Here is a 26,203-nt window from a genome sequence, read left to right as displayed (position 1 = left end):
GACAAAAGCCTAAAAGCTTTAAAACTAAAATCAACAATGTTTGCATAAGTTGCCCGATAACCATGCTTATGTTTTAGTACCGCCAGTGCAAGAAATAATTTCACCTTGCTCTCCGTCACCTTGTGGTAGCAATGCAGTTTGCAAAGTACGCAAAAATGCTGGATCATGCACTTGCCTATCCGATTATATCGGCAATCCCTACGAAAGTTGCCGCCCTGAGTGTACGATCAACACCGACTGTCCCTCAAATAAAGCATGCATAAACAATAAATGTAACGATCCTTGTCCGGGGACCTGCGGCTCGAACGCCGAATGCCACGTACTTAATCACTTACCGCAGTGCTCATGTATTCCAGGTTACACTGGAGATCCGTTCGATCACTGCAAAATCATCATTCAAGGTATTTTACAATAATAATATAATCTTGAGGACTGAACATTATTAGAAAAAAGAACGTTTTTTCATAGTTGTTAGATATTGCTAGAGCACTGGCCTTTAATCCCAATCAAGTTTTTGAGCTATGCGAAAGGAAGCAACTTTTTGCGCGGAGAGCAACTCTTCTTGTTTTTATCGATATCCAGTGGCTTGCTTTAATAGGAATTCATAATAGGTGCAAGGACTTTCGATTAGCATCACTGATAATTCTAACATTCTAACCAGACAGCATTGATAAAATACATAAAAATCAGCAACAAGGGATGAATGCCCACCTTTTGGAAAATAATTTTTTTGTATTTTTTTATTTCATAAACCACTTCAACAAAATTTTCAAAATGTCAAAAGACTTACTCAATATATATATTCATCAAAGCTCTTAATTTTTTTATAATATAAATAGTTTATATGGAGCTCATAAAGTGAGTAACGTAGTTTAGTAGGAAAAGTTTAAATGTATATTTCTATAATATTGTGTAACGTAGATATATGGAATGCACATAATTCAAAGAAGAGGCCTTTATGACAATTTTTATATTTAAATTTAATTCAATTGCTATGAATCTTTTACATTTTCCAAATTCGGTTAGCCTTGAATAATGCATCGAAATCATTTCTAGCGATCGAAGATGGAACTCCGAAAAACCCATGCCAACCATCTCCCTGCGGACCCAATAGTCAATGTAGAGAAGTGAACGGCCAAGCAGTATGCTCCTGCCTGCCCGACTATATCGGTAGTCCTCCTAGTTGCCGACCCGAATGCACCCTTAGTTCCGAATGTTCCCAAAACAAAGCTTGCATAAACAAAAAATGCACGGATCCCTGTCCGGGAGTTTGTGCCCCTAACGCGGACTGTAGAGTAATCAATCACAGTCCTGTATGTTCGTGTAAATTTGATTTTACGGGCGATCCATTCATTAGATGTTTCCCCACACCGAGTAAGTTTCTTTTCGCAGCAATCATTAACGACAGTCTCCAAATGCCAAATTTTACAGAACCGGTACCAGTAGAGATCGCTCAACCGATAAATCCATGTGTACCATCACCATGCGGACCTTACAGTCAATGCAAAGAAGTCAATGGGTATCCGATATGCGAATGCTTACGCACTTATGTTGGCACGCCCCCTAATTGCAAACCCGAATGCACTATCAATTCAGAATGCTCCAGTAACTTGGCGTGCATCAGACAAAAATGCGTGGATCCGTGTCCAGGATCTTGCGGATCTAACGCATTGTGTAACGTTATCAACCACACCCCCATCTGTTCTTGCAATACGGGGCATACCGGAGACCCGTTCACTTACTGTAAGCCGGCACCTCCGCCCCCGCCGGTACCTGTAGAAACAGACCCGTGCGAACCAAACCCTTGTGGAGTAAACGCGAAGTGTTCTAATGGAATTTGCAACTGTCTGCCCGAATATCGAGGAGATCCTTACAAAGAATGTCGACCGGAATGCGTGTTAAACAGCGATTGTTCAAGGGATAGGTTATGTACTCGTATGAAGTGTGTAAACCCCTGTCCGGACGCTTGCGGACAAGGTGCTGAATGCGCGGTGATTAACCACATCCCCATGTGCACTTGCCCTGAAGGATATCAAGGGAACGCACTTGTATTTTGCTCCAAAAGACCAGGTATTGCACCAAATAATAAAACTTAATAATACCGTTGGTATAACGAGAGAATATAATTTTTAGAACCCGCAGTTACAAATCCTTGTAATCCAAGCCCGTGCGGACCTAATAGTAGGTGCAAAGAGATTAATGGACTAGCGATATGCTCTTGCGTAGAGGGCTATGTCGGTAACCCTCCCAGTTGCAGACCTGAATGCTTACTGAGCGCCGAGTGTCCTTTAAATTTGGCGTGCGTCAATCAAAAATGTTCCGATCCGTGTCCGGGCAGTTGTGGAATCGGCGCTCATTGCCAGACGATCAATCACAATCCGATATGCAGTTGCTCTATAGGTTTAACGGGGAATCCGTTTATCAGATGTGAAGCGATAAGTAAGATTCGCAATGTTGAGAAACCAAGGACTCGGTATACGGTTTCTTAAGGAAGCTGCTGTTTGAGAAATACGTAGGAGCCTTAGCCTTAGTGATTACTTCAATGCGTATTCTTGACCCTATTCACCATCTTTAAACTCTTAAGCGCGGTTATCCGATTGCTTCTTTTTGTTACGAAAAAAGATATATAAATTTGGAGTCACAACTTTTTACAAATTTCAGCAAAACGAACCAAACGCATAAAATTGTCTAAAGAAATTCTAAAATTTTCGAACGGTCAGTGTGTTTATTTCTTCACTTGTACAGCATTTCCGAGAGTTGTTAATGTTTTTAGTGAATTTAGAAAAGAATTTTGCTTTTTTGATTTTGATTTTTAATTCCGAAGATAAAGCGAGATGCTAAGAAACTTAAGAGACAAAAAATTATAGTTCAGCAGTCAGTGGCGCACACAGTCTCTGTCGTTTTTTTCTACTCCTTACTCTAAATGCCCAATTATCCACCGATCAGGCGTGCTTTAAGATATCAGCTCCATTAAACACAGTCGCGGGTGTTTCCGGTACTTTAGTTGCGGGTTTGGGAACGACACGATATATTCTGTAAATTTTAAACGCTAATGATATTTTGACATTTGTCAGTCCCAATGGTCACGTCACGCGACAGTCATTCTTGATATTTTGCAAAAAAGTACCCAAAAACTAATGGTTTTAGGAAAAGTATAGGATGCAACACGTTGATGAACTTCTTCAATCACTGGCTTATTAAACACTAGTGACTAACGAGGCGTTAATCAAACTTGTCGTATAATGTACTATTAAAAATTTGTAGAAAAACAAGTCGTTTCCGGATGAATATTAGAAATCGATCCTTATAGTTTTTCAGCGTACTTTTTAACACCTTGTATTTAATATTGTTTATCGTTTATAATAGTTTTAGTTAGCACTTCTCCACGTGTAAAAAAATCTTATTTTTTTCACTAATGCAAAAATACTGAATAGAATTTCTATTTAACTTTTTGAATTAGTGCAAAAAATACCGTGAACTTTTTTTCTTTCAAGTTGTCAGTTTAAAATTTCGTGTCCTGCTCCAAAATTAATAATGCTTCGTGCAATAAATATTCGCACTAAAATATTAAATAAATTTTTTACTCGTAAACTAAACAAATATTTTTTTACATAGTATAAAAAAAAAGTGAAATTACTCAGCTGAATCAGTTGCAAGAGTTTTATCTTGACCTAAGAAACGATTTTAAAAACAGCAGCTGAAAAAAGAAACCGAATGCACTTGTCACTTGTCACACCGTCAAGCCGATACGTTACCTAAGCCATTTTTCTAGAAGAAGAACCCGTCGAAACAATAAATCCGTGCCGGCCATCGCCTTGCGGTCCGTATTCTCTGTGCAGGGAGGTCGGCGATCAAGCGTCGTGCTCTTGCCTTCCCGATTTTATAGGTTCGCCTCCAAACTGCAAACCCGAATGTATCAGCAACAGCGAATGCCCCAGCCATTTGGCTTGCACGAATCAAAAATGTAAAGATCCATGTCCCGGTCTCTGCGGTGACAGTGCCGAATGCAAAGTGATCTCTCACACCCCGAATTGCGTTTGCCTTCCCGGTTACGTTGGCGATCCGTTTACGCGATGCGCTTTCCCGCCACCACGTAAGCCATGCACATTATGTTTTGCTTTTTATTACGTCAGAACGGATTAACTGGTGCAATTTTTGTTTGTTTTGGAGACTGGTAAACATTAACAACATACTAATACGTCCGCATATTTTAGCGCCGCCCCCCGAACGTGTAAACCCGTGTCAGCCTTCACCGTGCGGCGCTAATACCGAATGCAAAGAACAAAATGGTGCCGGTTCTTGCGCGTGTCTCCCGGACTACGTCGGAAACCCGTACGAGGGTTGTAGACCGGAATGCGTACTGAACTCCGATTGTCCTTCCAATAAAGCGTGCATTCGAAACAAATGCTTGGATCCATGTCCGGGGACTTGCGGTCAAAACGCCAATTGTGTCGTAGTGAATCACTTACCTAGTTGCACATGCCTGCCGACGTACACGGGCGATCCGTTCACTTTCTGCAAGATTTTGGAAGCAGAACGTAAGGATCCTGAGTAAAATAATTTTAATTAAATCGCCGAACTAGTAGTTATGATAAAATTGATGTTAAACATAGATCTGATCGGACTCTTGGGATAAATTTTTTGCCATTACGGCGGAGTGTTGGTGATATTAAAACCCTTATACGTTATTTGAAAGTCGTATTCTCTGCGGTCTAGGGCTTTTATAAGCGCCTCAAAATAGGCCTTTGTTTGTTATTACCTCCTCGTTAAACATCTACCAGATCATTTCTTCAAGTCCAGAAACATGAAATAGTCACTGCTGCGACAGGATCTTTTTATTTTTCATATAAAGACGTTTCTCTTTGGTTTATTTTCTCGGCAGTTCCAATAGCAACGCACAGTACTCCAATGTTATCGTGGATTGTTTTCCGTAATCAATGTAAATTGATTCGCAAGCATCCAAAAAGGCCGTGGCCATAATCTTCGCGGACGACCTGACAGTCTTCGCCTTCTTTGGCGACCGTTCACCTTCAAAAATCCACTGTTTTTTCCTTTTTTTCTGTGAAGTGCAGTAATGTATCCATGTTATCCACATCCATATCGACACAGAAACTATATCATGACTACTACGAAAAAGCGCGAAAAGAGCCTCAGAATTCTCTATTCAAAACAAAAATTAAAGCCTGTGGCCCCAACTATTTCGTAAACCGTTGTGTGCGTAATCACTGCTCGAAACTCAGTTTTATCCCAAGTAGCAGTTCGACAACAGCTGACTAGTTAGGACCGTTACTTAATAACAAAAATTTACCTTCGAAATTACCATCACCATCTCTTGAATTTACTAAACGATCGTGGGATATTTTCCTTAATTTCTGGCTTTCGATATAAATATTTCCCTTACATAGCCTAAGTGGGCTGCAGGACTTGGACCGTGCGTTTTCAGCATTTAGAACGACGAGATTCTCAAGACCATTCTAACTTATTTGACTGTGCTTCAAAACACGCATTCGTAAAGCTGGTATCACGATTGCCTTTATCTTTACCGTGGTGAACCGCAACACTAATTTGAACCTTTACTTTAGAAGGTTAATGCAGTCAACGTGTTTTCCAAATTGAAACGTCCGCAAATTTTCAACAATGTGATTTGTAAAATCCTTTTATTTACCACGTCCCGAGAGAGAGCTTATCTATTTTATTTTTTCGTTTATTTTAATCCGAGCTATTACTGGCAATGCAACTACGTTTACGTATACAACTCAATCGTGCACATCCTTCTAGTTGCTTTACCTTTGGAATCCGATCGAAGACACGATACAGTCTTCTATTTTTTGTCGCAAATGCTGTCAATAAACATTTTTATGTTTAAAGCAAACATTTTTCAACTCAAAGTCTTTCCCGAAACTATTTCAGCATCATTCTATGCTATACAACATACTGTCTAACAGTTTAATTGTTATACGTATTTTGGTTTCCTCATTCATAGTAGTCTCAATGTAACTTTTGCATTATAACTTATTGACTTGCTAACTGACCATCACTACATTTTATGCAGCGATCGAAATACCTCAAAATCCTTGCCAACCTTCACCATGTGGTCCAAATAGTCAGTGCCGCGAAGTGAACGATCAAGCAGTTTGTTCCTGTTTGCCCAGCTTTGTAGGAAGTCCTCCTGGTTGCAGACCTGAGTGTGTAGTGAGTTCAGAGTGTCAACTCGACAAAGCTTGCATCAACAGTAAATGCGTTGATCCTTGCCCGGGCACATGTGGCTTAAATGCCAAGTGCTCAGTAATAAACCACAGTCCCATATGTGTGTGTTCGTTGGGATATTCTGGCGATCCATTCACAAGATGTTATTTGATACCCCGTAAGTTGAATGCTCAATATATTTTTCAATTAGCGGTCTAAGGTAAGTGGTATTTTAGAAGAGCCGCCAACGATAGTGCCGATTATGGTAGATCCGTGCAATCCCTCCCCCTGTGGGCCCAATGCAGATTGCAAAAATGTTGGAGCATCACCGGCTTGCTCATGTTTAAAGGAATTCCTTGGCAGCCCCCCAAATTGCAGACCGGAATGTTCGATAAACTCAGAATGTCCCAGCAATTTGGCATGTATTCGGCAAAAGTGTGTCGACCCTTGCCCGGGTTCATGTGGCATCGACGCAAATTGCGTGGTTATTAATCACAATCCCACTTGCACCTGTCCGGAAAGATACACTGGAGATCCATTCAAATACTGTGTTTTTAAAATCGAAAAGCCCCCGGTGGAAACGGACCCCTGCAATCCTACGCCATGCGGCTCAAATGCTCAATGTGAAAATGGAATTTGCACCTGCCTTCCAGAGTACCAAGGAGATCCTTACAGAGGTTGTCGGCCAGAATGTGTTTTAAATAACGATTGTTCTTGGGACCGAGCCTGCATACGTAATAAATGCGTTAACCCATGTTCGGGAACGTGTGGTACCAACGCCGATTGTGTTGTGACCAACCATATTCCGATATGTTCTTGTAATCAGGGATTTACCGGGAACGCCTTTGTATTGTGTTCTGCTATACTAGGTACAATGTTAGTTAGTCATTATTAAACAACATTGACACTTGTAAACTTTTCAGCACCGGTTCCAAATAATCCTTGTAACCCGTCGCCCTGCGGCCCAAACAGTCAATGCAAAGAAATAAACGGCCAGGCGGTATGTTCATGCGTGCCAGGATTCATTGGAAGGCCGCCAACGTGCAGGCCGGAATGTGTAACTAATTCCGAGTGTCCCCTAAATCAAGCTTGTGTCAACCAAAAATGCATCGATCCTTGTCCGGGAACTTGCGGACTCGATGCTTTGTGCCAAGTATTGAATCATAGCCCGATATGTAGTTGCAGATCAAAATATACTGGAGATCCATTTGTCAGATGCATAATAATAAGTAATTCTTTAAAAAATCAGCGGAAAAATCACTCTACCGAGTTAACCTTTCCAGGAGACGAACCAATTGAAGTTAAAGATCCTTGTAACCCATCACCTTGCGGCCCGAACTCTCAATGTAGAGAAATTAACGGATCACCGTCATGTTCGTGTTTGCCAGAATTCAGGGGCCAACCACCTAACTGTAAACCTGAGTGTGTGAGTAACAGCGACTGCGCTAATCATCTCGCATGTATCAATCAAAAATGCAAAGACCCGTGTCCGGGTATTTGCGGCCAAAATGCCGAGTGTAGAGTTGTCAGTCATACCCCTAATTGCGTTTGTCTAACGGGATTTATCGGTGATCCGTTTACAGTATGCTCACCCCAAAGTATGTATTTTCCCATACGTCTCATACATCTTAGTTAATTAAATTGCATCTTTTAGTTTTAACTCCGGAAATTCAAACGTTGACCCCATGCATACCATCTCCATGCGGTAGTAACGCAGTTTGTAAAGAGCAAAACAATGCAGGATCTTGCACATGTTTGCCCGACTATATAGGCAATCCTTACGAAGGCTGTCGACCTGAATGTCTTATCAACACCGACTGCACCCCCAATAAAGCCTGTATACGAAACAAATGTATAGACCCTTGTGTTGGAACTTGTGGCCCTAACGCAGAATGTAGTGTTATCAATCATTTGCCTGTGTGTACGTGTCTGCCACGTTACACGGGCGATGCTTTTCGCTACTGCTCCCTAGAACGTAAGTCTTCTGAAATCGATTTTATCAATCACTCAACGCTTAACCAATTTCTAGCTATTAAAGGTGAAACTCCACAAAATCCATGTCAACCATCACCATGCGGACCAAATAGTCAATGCAGAGACGTAAACGATCAAGCGGTATGCTCATGCTTGCCGAATTATTTGGGAAGTCCACCGGCATGCAGACCGGAATGTACTTTAAGTACGGAATGCTCTCAAAATCAAGCGTGTACCAATCAAAAATGCGTAGACCCATGCCCAGGTACTTGCGGACTGAACACTAATTGCCAAGTCATCAACCACAGTCCGATATGTAGCTGCAGAAACGCATTTACCGGCGATCCGTTCAGTAGATGTTATCCTATACCGGTGGTAGAAGAACCTGCAGTTTTGATCGAAAAAGATCCCTGCGTGCCATCCCCTTGCGGGCCAAATAGTCAATGTCGCGATATCGGAGGCAATCCTTCATGCTCTTGTCTCATCAATTACATCGGCAGCCCACCCAACTGTCGTCCCGAATGCAGTATAAACTCGGAATGTTCCAGAAATATGGCTTGCGTGAGAGAAAAGTGCATAGATCCATGTCCAGGTTCTTGTGGAACTAACGCCGTATGCAATGTAATTAACCACACACCGATATGCACTTGCCTGGACGGTTATACTGGAGACCCCTTTACCGCGTGTTTTATCAAACCGCAAATAGTGCAACCTGCAGAAACAGATCCGTGCCACCCGTCTCCGTGTGGCGCCAATGCAGAATGCAATAATGGCATCTGCACTTGCGTAGTTGAGTTTCACGGAGATCCTTACAGAGGTTGTAGGCCAGAATGTGTATTGAGTACTGATTGTCCAAGAGAGCAAGCTTGTATAAGGAATAAATGTAAAGATCCATGCCCAGGGACGTGCGGTACAAATGCCGAATGTTCCGTAATAAATCACATCCCCGTGTGCGCTTGTAAAGCGCAATTTACAGGCAACGCCTTCGTTTTATGTACTCCGATTCCAGGTAATGCCGTCAATAATCCGACCTTCAGCATGTAACAATTTGGGTTTTAGTGGAAGCACCCAAAAACCCTTGTTCACCGTCTCCTTGCGGGCCCAACAGCCAGTGCCGAGAAATAAACGGTCAAGCGGTGTGCTCTTGCGTTCCCGGATTCATAGGCAGCCCACCAACTTGTAGACCAGAATGCATAACCAGTCCTGAGTGTCCTTTAGATAAAGCCTGCATGAATCAAAAATGTATCGATCCTTGTCCAGGAACTTGCGGAATAAGCGCACAATGTCAAGTGGTTACACACAACCCTATTTGTTCTTGTCCACCAATGCAAACTGGAGATCCATTTGTCAGATGCCAACCGATAAGTGCGTAGCAGTTTACACATGTCCAACATACGTTCAAATAAACTCGTCAATTTTTAGGAGAGCAGCCAGTACAAATGCCTCAGAATCCATGCCAACCGTCGCCATGCGGACCAAACGCTCAGTGCAAGGCCATTGGCGATTCTCCGTCTTGTTCTTGCATACCAGATTTTATAGGCTCCCCCCCTAATTGTAGGCCAGAATGTGTCAGTAATAGCGAATGTTCTTCCCATTTGGCTTGCATTAATGGAAAATGTCGCGATCCCTGTCCGGGAGTCTGTGGCCTGAACGCCGAATGTCGGGTAGTAAGTCACACACCCAACTGCGTGTGCCTAACAGGATTCGAAGGCAATCCGTTCCTCCAATGTACCGCGGCAATAAAACCAATCCTTGACGAAAGGCCGACACCTTGTGTGCCTAGTCCTTGCGGTGCGAACGCTGTCTGTAGAGAACAGAACGGAGCGGGCTCATGTGCTTGTATACACGATTATTTAGGCAACCCTTACGAAGGTTGTCGGCCCGAGTGCACCCTAAACACCGACTGTCCATCAAATAAAGCTTGCATTAACAGTAAATGTAAAGATCCGTGTCCCGGCGTGTGTGGTCAAAATGCCCAATGTAACGTAATTAACCATCTACCGTCATGCTTTTGTATTCCGGGTTTCACTGGAGATCCTTTCCGTCATTGCAATGTTGTGTTTGAAAGTAAGTATTAAACGCATCGCACACGACCCCTATTCTAATTATTAATTTTAGCTGTAGTTGAGGAACTTACTAATCCTTGCCAACCGAATCCATGTGGACCCAACAGCCAATGTCAAGAAGTTAATAAGCAAGCAGTGTGCGCTTGTTTACCGGAATACAGCGGTAGTCCGCCTAGTTGTAGACCAGAATGCACAGTCAGTTCCGAATGTAGTCTGGATAAAGCGTGTATCAATCAAAAATGTAGAGACCCCTGTTCCGGTACTTGCGGCATAAATGCGAATTGTAAAGTTATCAATCACAGTCCTATCTGTAGCTGCGTTAACGGTTTCACTGGAAATCCCTTCTCAAGATGTTACACTATTTCAGGTATCTGTTTTCTTTATTGATTGTTTCTTTTAATTACACATTTCAAACACTTTTTAGTTGTTCAAGAAGTTGCCGAAAAACCGATAATCAAAAACCCTTGCGTACCATCTCCATGCGGCCCTAACAGTCAATGTGCCGACATCGGCGGATCGCCATCTTGTTCATGTCTGCCAAATTATCAAGGGTCTCCACCCGGTTGTAGGCCTGAATGTATCATAAGTGCCGATTGTCCGAGTAATCTGGCGTGTATTAACGAAAAATGCAGGGACCCATGTCCAGGTTCATGCGGAACTTCGGCAATTTGCAGCACTTTTAGCCACATTCCAATATGCAATTGTCCTGAAGGATACACCGGTGATCCTTTCAGTTACTGCGCTCTCAAACCGCCAATGAAGGAACCAATCGAAATTGACCTCTGCAATCCATCACCTTGCGGTGCCAACACACAATGCGAAAACGGTGTGTGCACATGCTTGCCCCAATTCCAGGGAGATCCTTATAGCGGTTGTAGACCGGAATGCGTAATTAATAACGAATGTCCAAGAGACAAAGCATGCATCAAAAACAAGTGCGTCGATCCTTGCCCAGGAACTTGTGGTCAAAACGCTCAATGCGCCACTATCAATCACATCCCCATCTGTACGTGTTTGGAAGGTTATATTGGCAATTCTTTCATCTCGTGTTCCCCAATTCCTTCGGAAATACCCAAAAACCCATGCAGTCCGTCACCGTGTGGTCCCAACAGTCAATGCAGAGAAATAAACAGCCAGGCCGTGTGCACATGTGTTCCAGGTTTTATAGGAAGCCCTCCAACATGTAGACCAGAATGTGTATCTAGTTCCGAGTGTGCTCTCAATAAAGCTTGCGTAAATCAGAAATGCATAGATCCATGTCCCGGAACTTGTGGCTTAAACGCGTTATGTCACGTTACTAATCACAATCCCATATGCAGTTGTCCCATCAAATTCTCCGGGGATCCATTTACTAGATGCACTCCAATAAGTAAGACTGATTTGCCATGGACCGTAAAAATATTGACCTATATTCGCATTTTAGGGGAAGACCCCTTGGAAGTCGAAACTTCGTGCAGTCCTTCCCCGTGCGGTCCTAATTCCTTATGCAAGGAGATTAATCGATCTCCGTCTTGCTCGTGTCTTCCGGGCTTTGTTGGTTCTCCGCCAAGTTGCCGTCCTGAGTGCGTTAGCAACGGCGAGTGCGCCAATCATTTGGCTTGCATTAACCAAAAGTGTGCTGACCCCTGTCCCGGAATTTGTGGAGAAAACGCAGAGTGCAAAGTGATCAGTCACGCCCCTAACTGCGTGTGTATCCAAGGATATGTCGGCAATCCTTTCGTAAACTGCGGAATTATTGAGGGTAATCCGATTCGTCAGACTATTATATGGATCAATCATTTACCAATTTCAGCACCAAAACCTGTAGAACAAATAAACCCGTGCGTCCCGTCTCCTTGTGGATCAAACACTCTGTGTAGAGAACATGCCAATGCTGGTTCTTGCGTCTGTATAGAAAATTACATCGGGAACCCATACGAGGGATGCAGACCCGAATGTGTTCTAAACACCGACTGTGCCTCTGATAAGGCTTGCATAGGAAATAAGTGTACCAACCCATGCCCGGGGACATGTGGCCAAAATGCTGAATGTCAAGTTATCAACCACGTACCTTCTTGCACGTGTGTTCCGCGCTACACCGGCAACCCATTTGTCTTCTGCAATTTAATGATCGAAGAACGTAAGGATAATATTTGGTACACTCCTGGTCCGTATATTATAAGTGTTACTTTTAGCTCTTATAGAAATACCGTCCAATCCTTGTCAACCTAGTCCGTGTGGTCCAAACAGTCGGTGCCGTGCCACAAACGGCCAGGCGGTTTGTTCCTGTATGCCCGAATTCGTTGGGAATCCGCCCCTGTGCCGACCAGAATGTACGGTCAGCTCTGAATGTTCCCAAAACCGAGCCTGTATTAATCGTAAATGCGCGGATCCTTGTGAAGGCTCTTGTGGCCTTCGAACTGACTGTAAAGTAATCAACCACAGTCCCGTATGTAGTTGCGTAGCTGCTCATACCGGCGATCCCTTTACTGCTTGCTACCCAATTCCCCGTAAGAATAAATTATTAATCTTTTTCGACGATTCAGCTTTCAATTGATTCTTATTTTAGCACCTCCACCTGAGAAAGCCCCCATGGTTAACCCTTGCGTGCCGTCGCCATGCGGGTCATTCTCCATTTGTCAAGATATTAACGGACAACCATCTTGTTCTTGCGTAACAGGCTATATAGGCTCGCCGCCCAATTGTAGACCAGAATGTACTATCAACTCGGAATGTTCCAGCAGTCTCGCTTGTATTAAGCAGAAATGTCGAGATCCATGCGCCGGTTCTTGTGGAGTCAACGCTCGTTGTAGCGTAACAGATCATATACCAATTTGCACTTGCATAAACGGATACACGGGCGATTCATTTACGGGTTGTTATCCAAAACCAGTTGTCGTAGAAGAGGAAAAGAATCCGTGCAATCCATCACCTTGCGGAGATAACGCTCGATGCAGTAACGGAATCTGTACATGTTTGCCCGAATACTTAGGAGATCCTTACGTGGGATGCCGTCCTGAATGTGTCCACAACAATGACTGTTCCAAAAATAAAGCTTGTATAAGGAATAAATGTTCCGATCCGTGCGTGGGTATTTGCGGACAAAACGCCCAGTGCTCCGTCATAAACCATATTCCAACGTGCACGTGTCTCGAGCGGTACACTGGCAGTGCGTTTATTTTGTGTACTCCTATTCCGCCCGAAGAGTCAAAGAATCCGTGTAGCCCGTCCCCTTGTGGTCCCAATAGTCAATGCCGGATCATCAACGGTCAAGCAGTATGCTCTTGCGTGTCTGGTTACCTCGGCAACCCGCCGAACTGTAGACCCGAATGTACCTCCAGTTCAGAATGCTTGTTAGACGAGGCTTGTCTAAATCAAAAATGTATCGATCCTTGTCCGGGTACATGCGGATTAAACGCCGTTTGCCGTGTCGTGAACCATAACCCGATATGCAGTTGCGTACCTCAGTATTCTGGAGATCCTTTCATCAGATGTTCACCAATACGTAAGGACTTCGTGTCTATGACATTCTGTCCGGAGGAGACCATGATATCTATGCAGCTGACATAAAAATCATTTTCCAAACAACATCTCAAATACTAATAATTCGAAGATTCATAGATTTATCCAAAACCTTAGATGTTCTGAAAAATATGTAAAGCATAAAACAAAACCAATTTATCTAGGAAGTAGTATCAATCGAAATAATCATTTTTGACATTGGGTCCCATTTTTTAAAAATGTTTGGTTGTTTATCCCTTTCACGCCGTTAGGCACAAAATCGCCTAATGAGTGCAAGTAATCTTTGTTTATGTTGGCTGCCGATTTTTAGCAATTTTATCGATAGCTTTTCTGGTCTCCTTTAGACGTTGTTATTCTTGTCGACCGCATGTTTATTCGCACCATTTTTAGAAGAAGAAATACCCGCGAAAACGGAACCATGCCGACCATCACCTTGTGGTCCAAATTCGCAATGTCGCGACGTCAACGGTGCACCGGCCTGTTCTTGCCTGCCAGATTTTGTCGGTTCTCCACCGTACTGCAAGCCGGAGTGTGTCAGTAATAGCGAATGTCCCAGTAATTTGGCATGTATTAATCGAAAGTGCAAAGATCCTTGTCCGGGCACATGCGGTAGTAACGCGGAATGTCGAACTGTGTCCCACACGCCCAACTGCCTATGCTCACCCGGATACACCGGAAATCCATTCCAGAGCTGTGTGGAAATTAGAGGTGCGAAATCATTCCGTACTACGATTCAAGGTTCTATAACTTTTTTGCCATTCAAATTTCACGTTGGGAGACTTTTAAGATTTATCCAAAAAATTTGTCTATTATTGACGATATTTTATTTGGAGCAAAGGTTAAGTCTTTAATTCTTCCTGCCGCCTCGGAGACTAACTGGCCAGATAATGGACCAAATGAACACCAAATGTAGTTTCGAATCTTCAGACGAGTAATCCGGGACGGAAATATGTCATAAAAATCCTGCTGTATCAAGTTTTAAAATTTTGAAATCGTTGTATGGTCTACGTAGTTCTATATCGGTTGACTTTTCAGCGCCGGTAGTGGCCGAAATTGTTAAGCCCTGCTCTCCGTCGCCTTGCGGCAGTAACGCCATATGCACAGAAAGAAACAATGCCGGCTCTTGTATATGCATACCGGAATATATCGGCAACCCTTACGAAGGATGTCGCCCAGAATGCACGCTCAATTCCGATTGCGTATCGAACAGGGCTTGCATAAACAATAAGTGCGTCGACCCGTGCCCTGGCACCTGCGGACCCAATGCCCTCTGCTACGTCATCAACCACTTACCTTCGTGCAGTTGCAACCCGGGCTATAGCGGAGATCCGTTTAAATTGTGTACCGTAATACCCGCCAAAGAAGAACGTAATGATGAACGTTGCATCTTGATGAATATAGTCACTGTCAACTTAACATTTTTAGCAGTTCCTGTAGCACAAAACCCGTGCACCCCATCACCTTGCGGACCGAACAGTAAATGCAATGTCGTAAACGAGCAGGCGGTCTGCTCTTGTTCATCGGATTATATAGGAACGCCTCCGGGTTGTAGGCCGGAGTGTACGGTCAGCTCGGAGTGCGCCTTGCGCAAGGCGTGCGTCAACCAAAAATGCGTAGATCCTTGTCCGGGAGTGTGCGGTCTCGACGCTATCTGTACCGTGATCCTTCACAGTCCCATATGTAGCTGCGCGGTAGGACAAACCGGCGATCCATTTACCAAATGCTACACTGTCGTAGAGAGTAAGTTGAGGACCAATTTAAACGTGGCATCGCAATAAATCGGTTTCAGCTCCACCAGAACGGCTACCGGAACGAGTCAATCCGTGCGTTCCCAATCCTTGCGGTCTGAACAGCCAATGCAGGGACATTAACGGTAGCCCTTCGTGCTCTTGTTTGCCCACGTACGTTGGTTATCCGCCGCAATGTAGACCGGAGTGCAAAATAAACTCCGAGTGTCCGAGTAATTTGGCTTGTATTAACGAGAAGTGTAAAGATCCGTGTCCGGGTTCTTGCGGCGTCGGAGCAATTTGCCAAGTTAGGTCTCACAGCCCGATATGCTTTTGCCCACCGGGTTACGTCGGCGATGCCTTCAGCGTGTGCGTTTTGAAACCCGCGGAAATACGTAAGGCACTCGATTTGAATGCCTTCTTCGAGGCATAAAACACGTGCATATTTTTAGCGGCGATACCGAGAGACCCGTGCGTGCCAAGTCCGTGCGGACACAACGCACGGTGCGATAATGGCACTTGCGCCTGTTTTCCTGAGTACTTTGGCGACCCGTATAACGAGTGCAAACCCGAATGCGTGATAAACGCCGATTGTGCTACGAACAAAGCGTGCGTGCGGCAAAAATGCGTGGATCCATGTCCGGGCACCTGCGGTCTAAACGCGGATTGCTTCGTGTACAGCCACGTGCCATCTTGCACTTGCGTACCCGGATATACCGGTAACGCGTTTAGCGCGTGCGTTAAACTTGAAGGTGAGTTTGTAGCAATCAACGAAAATCTATTTTTAAAACAAATAGTTCAAAAATCAAAAAGTTTTGATTATCTTAAGGTTATTTTAAGGGGTACATATTAATTTCGTTGTATATAAACGATATAGAGTGCAATTCTAAGATGAATGAATTAAATACAATGCTACGTAATACCAGTTATAATTTATTGTCACTTGAATAATTTGCTTTACCCAGGAGAATTTGATTAGAATTAGGCAACACAGACATTAACAAAATGTTGGATTGTTTTTTTTTTGTTTTCGTTACTCTATCTATGAAACTTTTTGTGTGTTTGTGATTACTTCAGGTTTTTAAAAAGTTTTTGTAGGGTTTTTAAAAAATTTATTCTAACACTTTTTTACTCTTGGGGTTTTATAGTTTACTCCGTAAAACCTTTATAAATCTTAAAGCGCCTAATAAATATCCTACATTTACCATGGAAAGGACTAACTTGCGCTTGGAACGACCGTCAATCTCAATTTCTTCCGTTTTGCTTCCTTCTTCCTTTTTTAGTTTAATTCTAAACTTTATCTAGATATTTGTAGGTAAACCAGGTAAACTTATTTCAAAAACAAATTAATAAACAATTGAAAAGTGGAGTCAAGATTGCATAATTGAAAATTTCGCACTAATAGTTTTCAGTTGGGGTTTATTATTACTTTGAAAGCACTATAAATTTTTAAAAAGCGAACCTGGTGAACATGGCTTCTTTTATGTAGCAGCCATTGTTATGTTTAGAATTAACATAAATAGCCTTCACAAGAACGGAATAATGTCGCTTTTTTTTTCAATAAAAAAATTCAAGCGACTTAATTTTAACTGTCAGATTTTTACCAAAATAACATTTTAAAATGCTTAAAACGAAGCCATCCAATTTTTTTATGCCAAATCGAAATATGTAAGAGTTTTATATGTGACTAAAATTGTCACCGTTGTGAGATTCTCGATTTTCGTGCTAACGGGGTTTTATGAGAGTAACGAAAATAACTGTTAGCGTCTCAGGTTTTGTAAAATACATAATCGAAACGTTACCGTTACCATTATAAAACAAAAAGTATTAGAGCATAGAGCAAGATTGCAAAACGACTAGCCCAATATTTTCAATATTTTTTGTATCAGTTTCAGAAGTAGCTGTATTATCAGCATAGGGCCTCCATATATCTAGTAGCTATATTGTTGTAACAAATTTGAACAAATTCACTTTAATTTCCATTTAAAATTAATTGCTAAAGGTAACAATCATACTTTTCATTCGCATAAAAAGTAAAGGGCTGAAATGTGAATTATTTAACTTATTATCTGCGTTTAATCTTTATAATTAGACGATTATTTACCTAAAACACAAAACGATCTTGTTTATTAGCCCCGCCTCCAAGCAACCCTTGCAATCCGACTCCTTGCGGTCCGAACAGTCAATGCAGAGAAATCAATCTACAAGCGGTATGTTCGTGTTTGGCTGGTTACGTCGGTGCTCCACCTAATTGCAAACCAGAGTGTATTAGCAATTCGGAATGTCCCATAACCAAAGCTTGTGTTAACCAAAAATGTATCGATCCTTGTCCCGGGTCATGCGGACTCGACGCCCTATGCCAAGTGGCAAATCACAACCCGATTTGCACTTGCCCCTTGAAATATTCGGGTGATCCTTTTATACGGTGCACACCAATAACCGGTATGTGACTGCGGCATTTTGTCAACAATAACGGTGAAAATAACGTAAACTTTCTGTATATAGTCAGCGAACGCAACCCAACGGTCCCCGTGAACCCATGCGTACCCTCCCCTTGCGGCGCTAACGCTCAATGTGAACCGACTCCTAATGGCGCTCCTAGATGCGCTTGTTTCCAAGGTTACTTTGGAGCACCCCCGAACTGTAGACCAGAATGTAGTACCAATAGCGATTGCCCTTCGAATAGAGTTTGCGTAAATCAAAAATGTCAAGATCCTTGTCCCGGTATCTGCGGTCTGAACGCTCGCTGTTTCGTTGTCAATCATATAGCAAATTGTCGTTGCGAAGACAACTACATCGGCGATCCTTTCGCTGCCTGCAACGTTAAACCAGGTAAGTGCACTTAGTACTAATGAATGAACGTAGTTGCACTTGTGTTTAACAATTAATTATTTGTTGCACTACTTAAGTGTGAATTTTTTTTTTTTGATTTTTGTGTTACTATTTTGATCTAATCGAAGCTCAAAACGCTTTAAAAATAACTAGCAGTTTAGCGTCGTTTTGAAACGGTTCCTAAAAACTATGTGGTCACTAAGAATTTACGATACAATTATGTTAATTTTATATTAAAAATCTTAATTTATCGTCAGAAGGAAAACGCCCAAAACTTAATTCTATACAAATTTGTTCAAAAATGAATAAGAAATGCACAAATTGATTGATGATGATGTTGATTTATTAATAACAGATGCAAGAGGAACTCAAAAGATTTTTAGATAATAATACAGTGACCTGTATTTTTTTATTATATAAAATACTTGTACCGCTGTTTTATTCACAAACAGTTTTTTCTACTCCCTTCTCTAAAATGCCCAGTTATACACGGATCTGGCATGCGAAAAGTGTCATTTTAAATCGTTACGGATCCGAGTCACTTCGGGGAGCAATCGGATATTTTCGGAGATATTTCCAATGGCAAGAGTTTTGACGTTTGTCAATTCTGACAGTCATTTCAGTGAATGTATTCATGTTGTTTTGCAAAAACAACGCTCCTCTCATGCCAAATAAACTCGTGACCCAAATGCCGATTACCACACTTGTGGCATAATATACTATTTGTTTCCATGTGAATTTATTTTGTACTGGATTTTCCAATATGTGGTTCTCATATACTTTTTACATTTTTCTGCAGGAAAACTTAAAATTAACGAGTTTACTAGAAAATTGCGAAATTGCTCACATTACAAGAGAGTATTTTTAAACTTGAATACCCTATTATGCACAGCTTCGTTAATCACTGTCACTTAGGGTAGTGTTTTAGTCATAGGTTTGGGAGCGATCGGATGTTTTTGTAAACTTTTTAAAGTAACGCCCTTTATAATTAAATGAAACTAATTAGCCGTGATGCATTATAAATTTTTCAAAATGCCGAATCTAAAGGAAGTCAGACACGAAAAATAATAAAAAAAACATTTCTTTCTATAATCTTTCACTCCCAATATATCGAAAACGAAGCAAACTAGAACATACGTTTATATGAAAAACAAAGTTATTTTTGGCTTTTCTTAAAATCATTGCATTCAATTTTCAAACACCTGGTATACTATTTAACTTCAGAGGCCAAGGTTTTTGAATTTTTTCCATGGTTATAAACAGCGCATGGCTTAATTGTCAAATTCCTTATTTCGTTTTCTTTTAGGTGCATTGGTAGTAAGATATCCAAAAATTAAAAAGTAATTAAGTTAAGTAATTGTAAATCTTGAAAACCTTTTTCTTAATCCTTAAAAAAATCTTCTGTGGGCTACTTCTTCCTTATTTTATGATCCAAGATAATAATTTAAATTTATAACCCGTAAAAATTATTTTACTTGGTCTTTTTTATAGCAAGTGTTAAGAGTTTCGATATAAGGTCAAAATTGGCACTGAATTATTTTTAGTGGAATCAAAAATTTATTCAAACCATATTTTCTTGTATAGTTATACCACCACCTCCAAGAAAACCACAGGAACCGTGCATTCCATCGCCGTGTGGTGCTAACGCCAGATGTAGAACGGAAAACAACTACGCCATCTGCGAGTGCTTGCCAGACTTCCATGGCAACCCATACGAGAACTGCCGACCGGAATGCCTGGCCAACTCTGACTGTTCAATGAACACGGCATGCATAAGAAACAAATGTCAAGATCCTTGTCCGGGGACTTGCGGCGTCAACGCCGTTTGCGCCACGACCAACCACATCCCAGTTTGTTCCTGTTTGGACGGCTACAGCGGCGATCCGTTTAGGCTATGTCACGTCATCGGTAAGTTTCATAATAACAGTCATTCAAAAATTTAAAATGAGCCTATAAAAAAATTGAAAAATATCAAAACATTTTACCTTGAAAATTGTGAACCTATTACTATGTAATGTGATTGATTATTGATAAAGGTTTCACCGCATTACAAAAGCAAATAAAAAAATAATAAAAACATTATAATCATCATTTTAACTGTATAGTTCTGAGCTCAAAATATTAAGATGCGTTTTTCGATATTTTCGATAAAACAAGCAAGCGATAAAAAAACCAGTTGTTAAAATATTATATTTCGATATATGCAGGGTGTTTGTATTTTCGCAGTCAACTTTTAAATAGACCGTCATGTATATTAGGCATTTTAAAATTCCTCGAAACTGTCTAGCCATATTTTATTATGTATTAAAAGAAACAATGGAGCACTAATGAAAATGCACCTACCATTTAATGTCGTTTGACAATTTTTTATAAATCTTAAGTTTAATGCGTAAAAATTATATCAAAAACACACATGAAACACTATGAAAAATTTTAAAATTTTAGAACTGTTATAATTTTTTTTTTTTAATGTTGCACATAATAAATTGTCTTTTTAATTAGTTTTATTTACCATCAGTATTTTCTTCATAATTTATTTCTTTTTAGAAAAACGGTTTAAAGAATTGAGGTCTTTTTTTTATTAAACTAACCATAACATTAAAAGATTACTAAAAGTGTCAAACATTGATTATCATATCCACAGAAAGTCAATATTGTGTCGTTTCTGTAGCACTGTTTTTTTCGCTCTATTCAATTTCGATAGCATTTTTGCAATGAAAAAATAAAAATAACTTTTAAAGATTTTTAATGTTAATTTTTAATGTTACTTTTCCATCAACTTATTTCGAAAATATTAACGAGAGCACTATAAGGAAATCAACCGAAAATATATTAAAAAGGGTTTCTGTTTGAGAAGTTGGTAGATTGTAAAATTAAAATATATCAGAAACGGTATTACTTAGGGATATGATATATATGAAATATTGGTTATGATATATATTGAAATGTGAAATTTTTCAATTCCAAATATATACAGTGTTCTATTTACAATAATTTAACAAACGAGAAAAGTATCATAATAAATCGGCTATTCTGTACATACCCATTGATATCAATAGAATTGTGCGCATTTATGTTTGTAAATATCTCGAAAAATAATGATTTTATCCAGACGAAAACGTTTATTTAGCATAGTCTAGTGGGCTGTTCAGTACCTACATTATCGATGACAAGGAAACGTCAAATATTTTTTTCTACTCCCGTCTGTAAAATTCCTAATTACCCACCGATCTAGCATGCGGGAAGCGTAACTTTACCACGTCAGTTTCGTTTCCCACGAATCCGAGCCACTTCTGACATTTCCGGGATTTTACCGCACGGATTTGGGAGCGATCGGATGTTTTTTCGGAGATATTTCCAACACTTTGAATTTTGACGTCTGTCAATTCTGACAATCATGTCAGTGAAAGTATTCGTGATGTTTTACGAAAATGTACCCAAAAACTAACGGTCGTAGAAAAAGTATAGTAGTTTGGTAAACTTTTTAAGTCACTAGTGACTCGAATGCCGTTTACCGCACTTGTTGCATAATATGCTATTACTGACCAAAAATAAATTTTACATTTTTTCATAAAAAATCAATAAGAAGCCACGATTTATCTAAGTGGTTTGAGTTAAATCTTGATATTTTGAGGTCAGTATTTCCAATTATAAATGAATCACCAAGTATGCATGATTGAGATTATTACGCTTTCATATAATGATTATCTATAGATAATAGATATAGATGGTAGATAGATAGATAGATAGATAGATAGATGGATGGATAGATAGATAGATAGATAGATAGATAGATAGGTAATAGATAGATAGATAAATAATAGATAGATAGAGCATAAGCATAATCAGTGGCGAAGGTTTTTTTAAGTGTCTTGAATTTATTACATTGTTACAATTACATTTTCTCTTGACTGAAAAATCAGAAAGTATATTACTTTCGCAAAACCAAGTTAAACAACCAAAAACTAAATCTTCCGGAATGATTTAACTGTAAATCCAAAATAATTCTCGATAAAATTCATCGTGTACCAGAAGCGTCATTTTTTCTAGTGGATTTCGGTTAAAATTATATTTTTCAATAATTTCCGTACGTCAACTTCAGCTAATAATTTACCTCAGATGAACCCGACTCAGAAATTAAATTGGTTATTCCATAAATAACACAACAAAATTGAAAAAGGAAAAAATGTTTATTGCAATTTCAGAAAAAGTGCCCGATGACCCATGCAATCCAACGCCCTGCGGTATCAACACAATTTGCCGCCAGCAAAACGGCAACGCCGTCTGCGAGTGTGTGCCAGGGTTCTTCGGTAATGCCCACTTTGGCGGATGCAAGCCAGAATGTACAATAAGCGCGGACTGCTCCAGGGACAAAGCCTGCGTTAACAATAAATGCGTCGATCCTTGTCCGGGCGTATGCGGCTACAAAGCGAATTGCAACGTGATTAATCACAGCCCAGTGTGCAGCTGTCCGCAACCGCTTATCGGTGATCCGTTCAACCTCTGTCAAGAACAAGTTAAAGAGGAACCGATTGATCCCTGCAATCCGTCGCCTTGCAGAACAAACGGACAATGTAAAATTGTCAACGAAGTAGCGATATGTACATACCCTGAGTGTGTAATTAATCAAGACTGTCCGAGGGATAAGGCTTGTTACTCCCAGAAATGTCAGGATCCGTGCAGAGACGCTTGTGGTCTGAACGCGCTCTGTCAGGTCGTCAACCATGACGCCATCTGTTCGTGTCCGGTTGGATATGTCGGACCCCCGGAAGTCCAGTGTCGATTGCAACTACCCGAATGTAAGTCACTTTTCTTTTTATCTTAAATAAGTCAATGATCAATGATTCAATACACCATCCAGTGAGGACAGACTGCTTTATGATAGATCATTTTAAGATGAACGATATAGTCGGATATAAAAGAATTCATTCTAACGAGATATCTTAATTTGTATTTATTCTAAGACAAATCTTTTTCAAGTAATATTGTAAATAGCGAATAGCACTTTATATTAGGAATAAAAAAGCCAACGATATAATGTTATTCATAGTGTACCTTGTGCCATCAACTAGAAGGCTGAACCCCTGACGGAGCTAATTTGTGGATAAGTACCATTCTTCTTCTTTAAGTTCCATGTCCTCCCAGAACATTGCGAATCAGTCGCATGATCTTAACTTTATCCGCAGCAGAGCTAAACAATGTGGTGGTGCTTACTAGATTCCACTGATGAAGATTTTTGTACCAAGACTTTCATATGTTCATATGTTGCAGAACCGCTTGACTCGTCACTCTGCCCACCCATGATATTTTTAACATCCTCTTACACATTGTTTCAGTGTCGGTCTATGCCTCCATACCGTAGAATAATTGGTTTTCTTTATATGTAAGCGTAGACCCATTTGTTGGCTATGGGTTGTTACCGCTGATAAAAGTTGCTGTAAATCATCCTTACTTGTTGCTAGTAAGCTCGTTTCGTCAGAGTATCGATTCCATTAGCAATTACACCCTCTGTTCTTTCGACTGCTTCCCTGAAGATTTTTCTGCATATAAATTAAACAAAAGAGGGGAGAGCCCACATCCTTGTCAAACTCCTCTCATATCAGGCACTTCTTCAGATGTTTGGCTGTGAACTCTTATGTGAGCTGCCTGATTGGCTATTATCCGAATGGTCAGACCATTGCCATTGCATATTATTTAAGTTGGTGCAAGGAGCACCCGTGCCAATTATTAATTTCGAGAATAATTAGCTAAAAAATTCTATTGCTTTTCATCTAATCATTTTATCATCATAGTACAAAGCGATTTTCGATGCTGCGATGTAAATTAAATGTGTACATGCTAAAAACACGTTTTTGTAAACCAGTACATGCAACAACAAAAAAAATAGAGTGATTCAAAATGAAGGGTAACCCTTTGGGGACGAAATCCTCGAATAAAAATTGAAATAAAGTTTCCTGTTAACATTTGTCTGGAAAATATTTTGACGAACTTTGGGAGATGTTGATGAAATTTCATAACAAGTTTCGACACACAGTAATTTCATCAAACATTTAAGTAAAAACAAAATAGGTTTTATTAATAGTTAACCATAGCGATAGATTTATTTATTTTCCTATTACTTTAATTTTCTTCGATGTACATAGAAACGTAGTTTATTGGAAACCCGTTTTCTTGTTGAGTATATCAGAGAAACCATTTTCTGTATCGTTCTCAGTAAGCCATCATTACAAAGCTCACAATAATCCAGAAACCACTAACAAAAACGAAAAATAATAGAAAATTTCTAAATATTTCAATCTGGCTGAGCGCAACATAATTTCAATAAAATTACGCAAATCGTTAGAACCGCCTCGACCGCTGCCTCGTCGTTAGTATATGAATAAAATCTAATCTAATTATTTGTCCATTATCATATATTTTGGGTGGTATATGTTTGTGTAATACTTGGTTGGTTACTTTCGAACATTAATCCTGTAAGCTGTAAGTGTCCACCGAATCTCCGAGACGTTTACCACTGTATAACTAGTCTCTCGACATTATCATTATCAGGCCGCTTTATCCCCGGCTGACCAATATAATTAATATCAATTTTGTAAAATGTCAAAATGACAGTTAAACAAATAAAATATTTACCAGTTACGGCATCGCCACTTGCACGCTATTTTTACAAAATAGAGAACACATAGGGTGCAGAGAGAAAACAGCAACAAATTCTAATGAGGCGTTAAATGGAATGGATTTTTAAAAAACTGCACAACAAAACTGCACAACAAAATTTTGAATTTAACGCAGGCTTATCAAATAATAAAATAGATAAATAAAATAAAATTGTTCTTCTAGGTCATTAAAGCTTTACAATTTTACAATTGAAGAAATGTCATTATCAATATATATCAAATATTGTCGAAAACTTCTGCGATTTCTTTGACCATGTCGATTTAGTCAGAGACCCAAATTATGCAATTTTGAAGTATGTAATTTTAGTGATGCGATTTTTTTCCAAGTTTGTTATTGCTCTTGATATTATCTGCGATCACGTCGATACTGATGGAAGCTTCATTTCAGTCCCTAAGCCGACAGTAGAGTGCACCCAAGACACGCAATGCGCAAACGACAAAGCTTGTATCAACACACGTTGCGAGAATCCGTGTGCTTACTCTCAGTGCGGTAACAACGCCGACTGTCACCCTCAATTACACCGAGCCGTTTGCTCGTGTCGCGATGGCTTCACGGGAAACGCTCAACAAGCTTGCGTCGAAATCGGATGCCGATCAGATTCCGATTGTCCCACCGTTCACGCATGCGTCAATAAGGAGTGCGTCGATCCATGCACATTCACGTCATGCGGAGTCAACGCCCTGTGTAGGGCGGACGGTTATCATAAGGCAAGATGTTACTGTCCCGAAAGGTTCAGAGGGGACCCATTCGTCCTTTGCGAGAGGCCCGAATGTACCACCGACGACGAATGTCCGTATAACCTCGCTTGCAGAAACGAACGTTGCGAAGATCCGTGCAATTGCGGAACCAGCGCCATCTGCAACGTCATCAATCATAGAGCGCAATGCGCATGTCCTCCGGGCTATGTGGGCAATCCTCTGAGCTCTTGTCAACGCGAAGTCATCGAAATAGAACCGGAATGCAGAATGGACGCTGACTGTCCTAGCAAACTCGCTTGTTTTAGCGGAAAATGCAAAAATCCATGCTTTGAAACGAAGCCGTGCGGCGCGAATGCCAATTGCATAGTTGTCGACAGCTTACCACTGAGGACGATGTCATGTATTTGTCCACCTGGATATATAGGCGACGCAGATGTGTCATGCAGGCTAGGTAAACTTAACAATACTATGAATAAACACACTTTTGATAAAAAAAAAACAATGGCACTACAACCAATTCAGACCAAAAAAGTCATTACAA

At 40.6% G+C, this 26,203-nt stretch overlaps 1 protein-coding gene across 1 annotated transcript in view; it reads left to right on the top strand.

Annotated features, from left to right (window-relative positions):
* LOC132703623 (uncharacterized) overlaps window positions 1-26,203 on the top strand; it is a 209,267-nt gene that overhangs the window by 165,018 nt on the left and 18,046 nt on the right. Inside the window, exons 75-103 of the mRNA XM_060672989.1 lie at window positions 78-401; window positions 1,057-1,374; window positions 1,432-2,070; window positions 2,134-2,439; window positions 3,773-4,093; window positions 4,215-4,538; window positions 6,053-6,364; window positions 6,423-7,055; window positions 7,110-7,415; window positions 7,470-7,784; window positions 7,841-8,161; window positions 8,216-9,169; window positions 9,220-9,525; window positions 9,583-10,227; window positions 10,279-10,593; window positions 10,651-11,967; window positions 12,019-12,345; window positions 12,401-12,715; window positions 12,775-13,710; window positions 14,118-14,435; window positions 14,763-15,095; window positions 15,153-15,467; window positions 15,517-15,849; window positions 15,907-16,206; window positions 17,588-17,896; window positions 17,960-18,286; window positions 19,871-20,194; window positions 22,492-23,085; window positions 25,352-26,113. Coding sequence (XP_060528972.1) covers window positions 78-401; window positions 1,057-1,374; window positions 1,432-2,070; window positions 2,134-2,439; window positions 3,773-4,093; window positions 4,215-4,538; window positions 6,053-6,364; window positions 6,423-7,055; window positions 7,110-7,415; window positions 7,470-7,784; window positions 7,841-8,161; window positions 8,216-9,169; window positions 9,220-9,525; window positions 9,583-10,227; window positions 10,279-10,593; window positions 10,651-11,967; window positions 12,019-12,345; window positions 12,401-12,715; window positions 12,775-13,710; window positions 14,118-14,435; window positions 14,763-15,095; window positions 15,153-15,467; window positions 15,517-15,849; window positions 15,907-16,206; window positions 17,588-17,896; window positions 17,960-18,286; window positions 19,871-20,194; window positions 22,492-23,085; window positions 25,352-26,113 — 13,149 coding nt within the window. The remainder of the gene's footprint in view (window positions 1-77; window positions 402-1,056; window positions 1,375-1,431; window positions 2,071-2,133; window positions 2,440-3,772; window positions 4,094-4,214; window positions 4,539-6,052; window positions 6,365-6,422; window positions 7,056-7,109; window positions 7,416-7,469; window positions 7,785-7,840; window positions 8,162-8,215; window positions 9,170-9,219; window positions 9,526-9,582; window positions 10,228-10,278; window positions 10,594-10,650; window positions 11,968-12,018; window positions 12,346-12,400; window positions 12,716-12,774; window positions 13,711-14,117; window positions 14,436-14,762; window positions 15,096-15,152; window positions 15,468-15,516; window positions 15,850-15,906; window positions 16,207-17,587; window positions 17,897-17,959; window positions 18,287-19,870; window positions 20,195-22,491; window positions 23,086-25,351; window positions 26,114-26,203) is intronic.

Source organism: Cylas formicarius, unplaced genomic scaffold (assembly GCF_029955315.1).
Source record: "Cylas formicarius isolate icCylForm1 unplaced genomic scaffold, icCylForm1.1 PGA_scaffold_6__28_contigs__length_40554024, whole genome shotgun sequence".
Taxonomy (NCBI): Eukaryota; Metazoa; Arthropoda; class Insecta; order Coleoptera; family Brentidae; genus Cylas; species Cylas formicarius.
This window is presented reverse-complemented; position numbering and strand designations above follow the sequence as displayed.